The following is a 10,375-nucleotide window of genomic DNA, read 5'->3' as shown; positions in this document are numbered from 1 at the left end:
AGCGCAGACCCGTGCTGCGCGGGGCGCGGCGGGAGCCCCAAGCTCCAAGCATCAGCCAGAGATCACACACAGCCAGGCTCCCCCAGCATGGGCACTGCTTGGTCAGGGAGGGCCCGGTACCAGGGATGCCACACTGGTGGGCAGGGGCTGCCACAGCAGCCTCCTCAAAGGGGCAGTGTGGCACCAGCTCTGCTCCTGCTCTCTGATGGGCAACAAGAGTGAGCCATGGTCTCCGGGGCAGGCAGAACACTTGACTCACAGGGTGCTGGGGTCTTCAGGGAATTGCAAGCTGCCAAAGGTGTCTGGCCGGTCCAGGATGATGGAGGAAGATGCAGAGGTCACCGTCACCCGCTGGGAGCCTGGCCAGGGTGGACAGAGAGGTAGCTGCCACGTGGGTCCTCACCCGGAGCCCATCCCATGACTCACGCCCATGCCCCCACAAAAAGCCATGTGCCCTGCTGGCATCTTACCGAGCTTCTCCTCCTCCTTGTTGAGCTCCTCCGAGCTGTCCTTGCTGGGGCCCACACTGCCCTGATAGGCTTGTGTCTGCTTGTTCTGCTCATCCACAGCTGGATCCAAAGAGGGGCATGACAGGGAGTCTGGGCAGCCCTGTGGCCCCTCCTCAGGTCAGCCCTGTGGGCTTGTGCCAGGAAGGAGCCAGGCTGGGGCCACTGCTGCCATCCCAAGGAGCCCAGGGGAGAACAAAGGCACGGGTCCAGCACCAACCCACTGTGGCTTCACAGCCCCTGCCAGGCTGCTGTTGCAGCAGCAGCATCAGGGAAGCTGCCAGCTCCCACCACCCCCTCACCTTTCTCTGTCTGCTCAATGATTTGCCGCAGGGCTTTCTTCAGGCTGTTTGCCCGCAGCATGAGCTGCTCCTTGGATTTGAAGATGCGAGGCATGGGGCTGGGGTTGAAGCTGCCACCTTTCTCCTGGTCCTTGACATCAGCATGAGTGGCCTGTGCCATTTCTTCAGGGACCATGATGGCCTGAGCCTCCTCATTCAGCTCCCGCACCAGCGAGTCCAGCTTCTCATTCAGCATGGCACACTGTGGGACACCTACCCCACTCAGCACCTGGCACAAGCTGCTGCCCCCCACCAGTGCTGGGCACTTCCCTGGACACTATGAGTGCCTGGATACTCCCAAGCACCTGGACACCCCATGCCTGGGCACCCCAAGCATGGCACACCCCAATACATGCACAGCAAGAGCATAGGCCCACGGAGCAGACCCTCCCCAGCTCAGGGGCTGTGCCACCAGCTTGACTCAGCCCTCCAGCTCCCCTGCAACACACCTTCCGTGCCATCAGCTCAGCCTCCTGCTTGTTCTCCGTTGCCCTCTTGTAAGCCCGCCCAACTTCGGTCACAAAGTCATTGACAGTGCCACAGAGGAACCTGCCAAGGGAAGTGGCTGGAGGTCAAGAGGGGCATGGCCAGCGAGGCACAGATGCCAGCCAGGGGGACTGCTGGGATAACACCCCCTGCTCCAGAGGGCCAGCACCAGGGTTATCTGCCAGGCACCAGCACAGTTGGCAGCTGACAGCCTGGTCGAGAGGGGTGCAGTGCCCCTGGGGACATGCCCCAGCCCAGCAAGAGGGCTCTGGCACTCCAATCGACAGCCCCCTCCTTACTTGGCAGAGGAGATCACCACTGAGTGCTTGTCCGACTCCAGGATCTTGGCCAGGTGGAAAGCAACAGAGTCAGCGTAATGGGAGATCTGGGCCTGGGGGGCACAGGTGGAGACAGTTGGAGCCCTGCCACCCTGCCATGTGCCCCACTCAGGCATGGAGCTTTGCCGAGCCAGCCTTGGACTGGGGATGACCAGCCCTTATTCAGCCCACTCCCCACTGCTGAGGGCAGCCATGCCCATACTGCTGGGTAGAGGGGAGGTCAGTCACAGCAGGAGGGAAACTGAGGCAAGGGGCTGAAGGGAAGCACACAGAAGAGTCCAAAACAGCTGGCCAGTGGCAGGCTAGCTCTACCTCACCTGCTGCCTGCTCCCAACTGCACATACCAGGCTGAGACCTGCCAGGCTCATTTCATTGCACGCAGCTGACTGCCAGCCCCTTTGTACCCCAGTCCCCAGGGACCCCCAGCATGACCTCTTCCTGGGCCATCCCTCCCTGTGTGCCCCTGAATTGGCTAATAGCTTGAACAGGAACCTCTCCTTTAGCCTGCCCTGCCCATCTCAAGCCCTCAAATGCCAACAGTTCCCACCTGGATGTTGGAGTCCCCATTTTCCTCCTCCTTCAGGGCTGAGGGGGACTGCTTGGGAGCCTCATAGGTCAGCACACTCCACCTGCCAAGGAGAAACCATGGCTGCTTGCCATCTTCTGGCCCCCTAGCCCAGGGACAGGCAAGGAACTGGGACAGGCTGCCCAGGAGATGCCAAGGTAGCGGGGAACAGAGAGGCATGTATTCTGTGCCCTGCTCACCGGTCCAGCATCTTGGTGGTGGCCCTTTCCAGCTTCTCCAGAATCTGCAGCAGCTGAGTGTCATCGTCACACAGGCTGCCCCAGCCCAGGACCCGTGCCAGGTCATTGCCAGTCCCCAGTGGCAGGACACCCAGCTGACACTGCAGGAGAGAGACAGTGGAGGACTCAAGCAGCCCCCAAAGGCACCTGTGACACCCCCAACCCTGCCATGCCCATTGTTCGGCAGCACCTAGGGCACACAGAGGGGTCCCAGCTGGGCTGGGTGCCAATGCTGGGGAAGGTGTCACCCTGCATTAGCAATGCCAAGCACTCCCACTCACCTGTTTGTGGAGGCCAAGGGCATCGATCTCAGAGAGCACCCAACCCACGCTGCCATCCCCACCACAGACCAGGATTCTGAAGGTGGAGAACTTCTGGAAGAGGCGCAGCCTGGGTGGGGGGCAAGGAGAGAGGGACTGGGCACTGTGCCAAATGCCCACCGGGGTCCCACCAAGGCATTTCCAGGGTGCTCAGGCAGGTGCTTACCCCAGGTGTGGGCCCCCATTCATGAGGTCAAAGACTTGGGCTGGGTTGAGGAACTGCTTGAATTTGCGCAGAAACTTGACACCCTGGTTGTCCCCGCTCTTGGAGTTGACAAAGGCCAGGAGAGGACTGGAGCAGGTCGAGGGGCAGGTGGCTTTCCAGAAACCTGCAGTAAGCCCAAACACGTCAGCCCCGGTTCTCACTCCCCACAGACACTTCAGGAGAGCAGAGTGTGGACACTCCATCTGTGCCAAGCCCAATCTGTGGGGTGCTGGGGCAGGAGGGCCAGCGATGGGGATGTCCGGGGGATAGTGAGGGGCAGAGGGAAGAGAAAGCACTGTGCTTTTAAAGAAATGAGACGGGGAAAGAAATGAGATGGGGAAAGAAATGTGCCCAAGGCAGAGAAGGATTGACAGCTGGCCCAGAGCCCCCCCCCTCCTCAGGCACATCTTGGCCATCCCAGTCCCCTGGCTGGTGTCTGCAGGCTCCTTCCCTTGGCAGACCCAGCAATGCTGCAGCAGGGACCGCATCAGCTGTCACTGCCACTGGCACCAGCCCCACAGCCATTGCCCTCAGAGCCCCATGGGCTGCAACCAGGAGCCCCAGCACCCCCACCACAGCAGGAGCATGGAGGAAACATCCCCACAGCCCACCCCCTCCTTGCCTGGCCACCGCTCCATCTCCACTCCCAGCCCAGCCGAGCAGAGCAGATCAGTAACACAAAGCCCTGGGAGCTGCTGAGTCAGAGCGTGGGCTGCAGCGGAAAAGCTTGCTGCCAGCAGTACCCATATGATGGAGCAGGACAGCATGGCAGGACAAGGGGGGGACTAAGGCCTTGCTGAGCTGCTCCCAATTGGGTGGGCAACAGTCACAGCCACGGATGTCTGGGCTGCTGGAGAGGGAGAGGGCAGAGATGCTGCCAGGGATCAGCCACCAGCAGACACAGCTCTGAAGCTGAGGAGCAGCTGCGTTACCCTGACAGCATCCCAATGAGTAACGAGAGGCAAATGAGCCACCGGCTGAGCTGAGTGGTGAAAAGCATTAAAGAACGAAGAAAGAAATATCCGGAGGAGAAGAACAGATTTTGCTCAGCGGAGGCCAGCTGGGCCCCTCAGGAGAAAGAGACAGCCGAGGGGGTCCCCCCACGCTCCACATGGCTTCTCACTGCAGTGTCCCGTGCCAGGGCAAAGCTGTGCTCTGCACTACCAAAAAACAGCTGAGCTTCAGACACTGGGAAACAACCCAAGCAAGAGCTTCATCCTGCCTTGAGAGATGCTGAACCATTGAGGTGCAACAGAGGACAGTCCACCTCAGGGGTGTAGGGCTGGCACCGCTGATCCCAACACAGAGGGACCGTATCCTGAGCCACTGCAAGAGATGGCCTTGCAGGAGCAACTAAAGTCACATGCGAGCAAGAAGTGCCACCCCAAAGCCCATAGAATACCACCAAGCCCTGGAGCAGAGTGCAAGGCCACGAGCGGCCTTCAACCAAGGGAGGGGCATTGACTCTGGAGCCTACAGATGGTAGTGTTCCTGCTGCCCCACAAAACAGGCACAGTGCCACAAGTCAAAGCCTCCAGAGGAGCTCAGAGAGCTCAGAGCCGTATCCCAAACAGCGTGTCCCCTCTGCCAGACCAGCCCTGTGCTCTCCAAGACTCACCATCAGAATCGATGCTGTTCAAGGCAGTTGGCGGGATGATGGACACTTTGTACTGGCCCAGGGGGCACCTCTTGCCAAGGAGCTCCTTGCAGGCACTGTGAACCTGGAAACACAGGGACACCTGTATGAGCAAAGCTGGGGGATGCAGCACCAAAGTCCCCAGCATCAGCTTTCCCAGAGATGCACATAGGAGGGGCAGTGCTGACTGTGCTGGGAGAGGGGTGGGGACAGGAATGGATACATCCTTACGATGGCCTTGCACCAGAGACACCGCCAGTCCTGCAGCCTCCGGACACTGCCACAGGTCCGGTCACAGACAGCGCAGCGCGCGCTGACGGGCAAGTTCCCCTCCAGCCACTGATGGGGCATGGCCACCTGCAGAGAAGGGCAGCCACCAATGGCATCCTGCACACTTGAGGGACAGTGTCATAGGCCACCTCTTTCCCAGGCACCATGGAGGTGGTGCCACACAGCAGGGCAAGGCAGGTCAGGGACCCCTCCCATGTCCTCTCATCCCTGCCTGCCTGGCCCCTTGAAGCCATCAGCACATGAGGCAGGGCAGACATGTCCCCAGAAAATGTCTGGAGGTGGCCCCACTTGGACAGCAAAAAGGGATCCTGATACAGGGTGTCAGAGGATGTGTCCCCAACCTGTGTCCCTGCAGAGCCAAGCGCAGAGGCCACACAGTGCAGGGGACAGCTACGGTTTTTTCCTGCTACCTGATCTGGGCACAGTGAGGCCAGTTCTGATGGTGGCTCTGTCCTGCCAGGATCCCTGACAGGGACTCCACTGCTTACCCCATCCTCATCCTCGATGATTTCAATGCCGATGGAGGCCAGGGTTGTCCACTTGCAGTTGTTTGTGGCTCTGACGGCACAGCGCTTGTGTGCCTTGAACTTGCAGACTGCATGGAGGGGAGCAGTGAGGAGCAGGGAAGGTTCCCACAGCATGCATAGCCCTGGTCCCAAACCCTTCTGCATCTGGGGATGGCAGGCAGTGGGCATCACCCTGCACCACACCTGCTCTGGCCCAGCCTTGAGAAGCTGCCCTGCTCTGGTCCCAGCCCCTGCCCACCTCCCAGCAGGACCCCAGTACTGACCTTCACAGGAGAGGCCATGGGAGGTGACCCCTGGAAGAGCTTCACGGCACACATTGCAGAAGGTGGGGCGGGCGTGGGAGCAGGCGTACCAGTTGTGCATGCCCGAGAAGTGCTCCATGTTGAACTGTGTGGCCTGGAGGCACAGCCCTGCCCCATCAGTGCCTGGGACCCTCAGCTGGCACTCCCTCCCTCCTGGCCCCTCAAGTCCCCCCAGCCCAACTCCTGTCCTCCTTGTGGGACTATGCCAAGGACAGCAGCTGTTGTCTGGCAGTCAAAGGCACCCAAACGGAAACATACTCCACATGGAAATATGGATCCACGCAGCCCCCTGCCCACATCACCTCATGGATCTCCCACTTCTGAACAGATTTCAGGGCAGTGATCCAGTCCTCCATCTCCTTCCGGTTCTCCGCACATAAGATGAGCTTCCGGAATGGCGTGATCACCTGCAACAGCCACCATCCCCACGTTCTCTCGCAATGCCACTGCCAGGCCAGCCAGAACCCGGCACAGACCCCAGCAATCTCTGGCACACCAGTGCCACTTTCAGCGGCAGGAGACCATGCTATGGGGTGCCCCACGGCTCTGGGGGGATGAGGGAGGTCTGCAGTGCCTCTCCACAAGGTGCTGAGATCTCTACAGGGTGCAGTTGGTAGCCCCACACCTCCCTCACCGTGAAACTGTTGTTGATGTTCTTGGTGCTGGTCTCGGCCACACTGGCATCAGACAGGTCCACCTCATCAAAGATCAGGGACTGCGAGGGAGGAACCAGAGTCCCAGTCCACCAGGCAGGGATCTCTGTCCCCTCCTGGGCTGGCAGGCTCAGGTTCCCCCTGACTGAGCATGCTGGAAGCACCCCCCAGCCTACCTTGGCATCCTTAGCATAATAGAGAGTCCTGCCCCGCAGCTTGAAGTATCGTCTCTTCCACCTCTGGAAGGAGCTCGTCTGCTTCAGCAACAGCCCCTCCTTTACGCTCTTCTGCAGAGACCACAGTGTCCTGAGCTCCCGTAGACCCCAGGATCACCAAAGCCACCATTTTCCCCTGTGATACCAGTCCCTGGGTCCCCAGGAGCAGATTGGACATTCTGGGGCTCACTCTCTGCTGCATATATCAGGGCAAATTATGTTCCCTGCCCACCATCGCCTGAGCACTGGGCACTCCCTGTGATACAGAAAGATGCTGCTGGGCATGGCAGGGCTGGAAGATGCAGGTCTCCAGCAGCGCAGAGCCTCCACTGCTGATGCTTCCTCTCCATCCCCAGGGCAGTGCCTGGAGATCCTCACCCTGCTGCAGCCTCCCTAGAAGCCAAGGGCAGAACTGGGGCCAGGAGAGCTTCCTTTGAGGGGACACCAGTGTCCCAGAGATACCAGGACTGCATCTTGGAAGTGGCATTACCTGGGCACTATGGCCCCAGCTGGTTTGGAGAGCAGACAGCCAGGGAGCAGCCAGCTCTGCCTGGCCCCCACAGTCCCTGGAGGGGACAACCTGGGGCTGAGAGTAACCCGCAGCAGGCAGAGCATCCCCTGCAGCACAGCACATCACTGCAACCTGGCTGCATGTCCTCTGCCCTCCCCGAAATACAGCACCTGCCAATATTTACCCTCCTCGCAGTGGTGTTTACAAGACTCAATTAATTAGTGTTTGAAACATGGCTGTGAGCCTGAGTGGGGCAGCAGAGATGCTCTGGCACTGCCTCATCTTTGATTGTATCTTCTTTAAACACCACCGGCAGCCCCGTTCAGCTGCTGCTCTGCAATTAGCTGCCACAGTGGTTGTATCCAATCCAGGCACACGATGACAAGCCACATTTAACGGCAAATTAGCACTGAGCACGAGGGCACAGCGAGAGAACCATGGCCCTGCGGCTCTGCACTCCTGTGCCAACCCATGTGCTGCAAGAGGTGGCACCCAGGCACCTGCCAGCCTGCAAACACACCAGCCTCAGGTCTCAGTCTTAATCTACTGCCCCATGGCTCTGAACCAGATGGCCAAGGCACTAGGAACAGCAGGAGTCTTCAAAGTCACAAAGAAGCCAAAACCACACCCGGGGTGTGGCTCCCTGAGCCTCAACTCACCAAATGCCTAGCCCTCCCAAACCTCCCTGGGGCACCCATCATGTTGTTCCCTGCTCTCTTCCAGCTTAGAGTTTGAAGAGGGATGTTTTAAGCCTTTATCACACCCCAAGACTGGTGCAGAATTTGGCTGTGGTCAACCACCACGATGCCTACGAGTGTCCGTACAGGTTCAAACAGCCCAGTTGTCCCCAGTGCCAGCACTCCGGGACACACTGCATCCTTTCCCTGGCTTCTCAGCTGTGAGAGTGCAGAGGGGTCCTTCCAGCGGGGTCCAGCTGTGACCCCCAGATCCACACACAAACCATGCACCCTAGCAGTCCTTGTCCCACACCAGGCGGGGACAAGCCAGGGTCCTGCCATAACCAGGTGGGATCCGGCCCCAAACGGCACATCCACCACACCTGGCTGCACTCACCAGGCGCAGATGCTGTGTTTGCTGCAGTCATTGCTGTTTCTGTCAGTGTGTGACAGCAAGGAGTGGCATGGGGAGTTGTGACGGGGGGAGCAGGAGAACAGGATGACAAGGAGAAGGAAGAAGAGGCGGGTCCATGATGGCACCATGAGGGCTATCAGAGCAGGGGCTGGAGCCAGCTGGGCATGGGCACTCTGCCTGGCTCCAGGGCCACGTGGGTGGCAGGATACAGCAAGGACGGCTGCCCGGGAAGGTGGCACCCATCCTGCAAAGGAGGGTCAGAGCTGGAACATCCCCAGCAGCAGCTCCTGACAGACAGCAGCAAAAAGGCATCACCTAGCCCCAAGATGTCACAGTCCTGGCCATTCCAGGGACAGGATGCAGCTGCCCTGAAAGGCAGAGTCCCCCACCTTCACCACAGTACCCATCAGAATTTTACAACACTTCCAGTACCATGGCTGGGGGGAGTGTGCCTCAGTTTTCCACCAGTGCAGACTAATCCCTAGCATCCAAACATGGGGTGGCAAAATTGGTGCAGAGAAGCTCAGGAGACACCTCTCCCCACGTGCACCCTTGAGGTCTGCTTTGGGCATCAAAGCCCAAGCCCTCTGCGTCGCCATGTGCAGCATCTTGCTGCACAACTCCTCATGTCAGCAGCTGCCCATCCAGGCTCCATCATCCCTGGTGTTTGATGCCATGTGGTACAGGCTCCATTGGTGCCAGCGTGTTTTCCTCCTCCCTGGGAAAAATAAGGCAGGTGCCCTCTCCAAAATGAGCCCTGGAGCCCAGCTGTCCCATGCTGCCTGGGGAGGCACACAAGTCTGGGGTGCCAGAGGGCTGTTTTGGGATCTCACTGCGGCGAGCCACCCGCCTGCCTCATTTTTTGACCATGGGTCTCAGCCAGGAGCACCTGCTCCACCTGCTGGGGCAGGGAGCAGCTCCCAAATGGCTCCGTGGTTTTGGACCCCCTGCCTTTGGAATGAAGAACAGAAGGAGACCTGAGAGGCACCTGATAACCAAGGCCAGCAGCAGGCCCAGCCACACAGTGGGAAGCCACACTGCAGCAGCATTGCTGAGTGAGCCCAGTGTTTTCCCTTTGCAAACAGGAAAGGGGTGGGGATGGCAAGGGCAGACAGGCCATGCCAGGATGGCATCACCCCTGCTGTGCTGGCTCCCCGAAGCCCTGTCCAGGGCCCCAGGGTCACCACAATAATATAGTCCCCTATATAGTAAGTGGCAATTAGGTACCCTAGAGCTCAAAAGAGCTGGAGCTGAGCACCTGCAGGGACTGCCTCTTCTTCCTGGAGAGTTTCGGGGACAGGCCCCTGGCCACTGGGCTGGGAACTCTGCACTGGTCACTGCACAGCTGTAAGCACAGTGTGCCACCCACACCCCAAAACAAACCCAAGCCCCTCCACTCACCCCAACCACAGCTTTTCTGTCTGGAGAGCCCCAGGAAGCACTGCAGGGAGCCTCAGCAAAGCCAGTGCTGGCCCCATCTCAGCAACCAAGGTGGTACACCCAGAGCCACATACAACCTGACCAGCAATCAGCCAGAGGCCAACTCCCCTGTGGGGCTCTGTCCCAGCACTCCACTGCCCCCTCCTAAGGTCCTTCCCTGCTCTCTCCAGCCCAGGAGACTCAGTACCAGCACTGAGGGGATCCTGGAGGCACAGGGCAGGAGGGCAAAGGCAAGAATGGAACCATACAGCATCTGCAGACATACTACCACCTCCAGCTCAGATGCAACTGAAGTGGCAGTGGCAGCAGAGCCTCAGAGGGGACACAGCTAAAAATGGCCCTGGGAGGATGGCCAGACATGTGGCCTGCCAGGACTGGGCTGGTTCCCAGAGGCCATCATGCCACAGGCTGGCTGTGTGCTTGGCACAAGCAGGGGGGCTTGAAGTGCAGCCCAGGGGAGCTCAACACCCTCCAGCAGGGATTCTTCCAGATCAGGCTACAACCCAAAATGCCAGCCCTTCCTTCAGCCCTAAAGCAGAGCCCCAGGATGCTGCTTTGTTCTGTCACCCCACTCTCCCAGCTCTGCCACTGCCATTCCTGAGAAGAGCCCATTGTGCAGCCAGGTCTGACCACAGCTGGGGCAGGAGGGTTCTCCTGCTGGGATCAGCTTGGACAGCAAAGGAGCACCTGGAGAAGAGCCAGGAGGGT

The 10,375-nt window shown here is 59.5% G+C and overlaps 1 protein-coding gene across 1 annotated transcript in view; it reads right to left on the bottom strand.

Moving 5' to 3' along the window:
* DGKK (diacylglycerol kinase kappa) overlaps positions 1-10,375 on the bottom strand; it is a 24,543-nt gene that overhangs the window by 8,041 nt on the left and 6,127 nt on the right. Inside the window, exons 3-18 of the mRNA XM_008641087.2 lie at positions 6,586-6,696; positions 6,391-6,471; positions 6,059-6,163; positions 5,718-5,850; positions 5,416-5,522; positions 4,868-4,993; positions 4,619-4,721; positions 2,962-3,124; positions 2,757-2,865; positions 2,437-2,576; positions 2,219-2,300; positions 1,633-1,724; positions 1,297-1,396; positions 809-1,049; positions 471-569; positions 260-359 (exon numbers count right to left, since the gene is read on the bottom strand). Coding sequence (XP_008639309.2) covers positions 260-359; positions 471-569; positions 809-1,049; positions 1,297-1,396; positions 1,633-1,724; positions 2,219-2,300; positions 2,437-2,576; positions 2,757-2,865; positions 2,962-3,124; positions 4,619-4,721; positions 4,868-4,993; positions 5,416-5,522; positions 5,718-5,850; positions 6,059-6,163; positions 6,391-6,471; positions 6,586-6,696 — 1,892 coding nt within the window. The remainder of the gene's footprint in view (positions 1-259; positions 360-470; positions 570-808; positions 1,050-1,296; positions 1,397-1,632; positions 1,725-2,218; positions 2,301-2,436; positions 2,577-2,756; positions 2,866-2,961; positions 3,125-4,618; positions 4,722-4,867; positions 4,994-5,415; positions 5,523-5,717; positions 5,851-6,058; positions 6,164-6,390; positions 6,472-6,585; positions 6,697-10,375) is intronic.

The sequence above is a fragment of the Corvus brachyrhynchos genome, unplaced genomic scaffold, assembly GCF_000691975.1.
Source record: "Corvus brachyrhynchos isolate BGI_N302 unplaced genomic scaffold, ASM69197v1 scaffold351, whole genome shotgun sequence".
Lineage (NCBI taxonomy): Eukaryota > Metazoa > Chordata > Aves > Passeriformes > Corvidae > Corvus > Corvus brachyrhynchos.
Note: the sequence above shows the minus strand (reverse complement) of the source record. Positions and strands in the feature narration are given on the sequence as shown.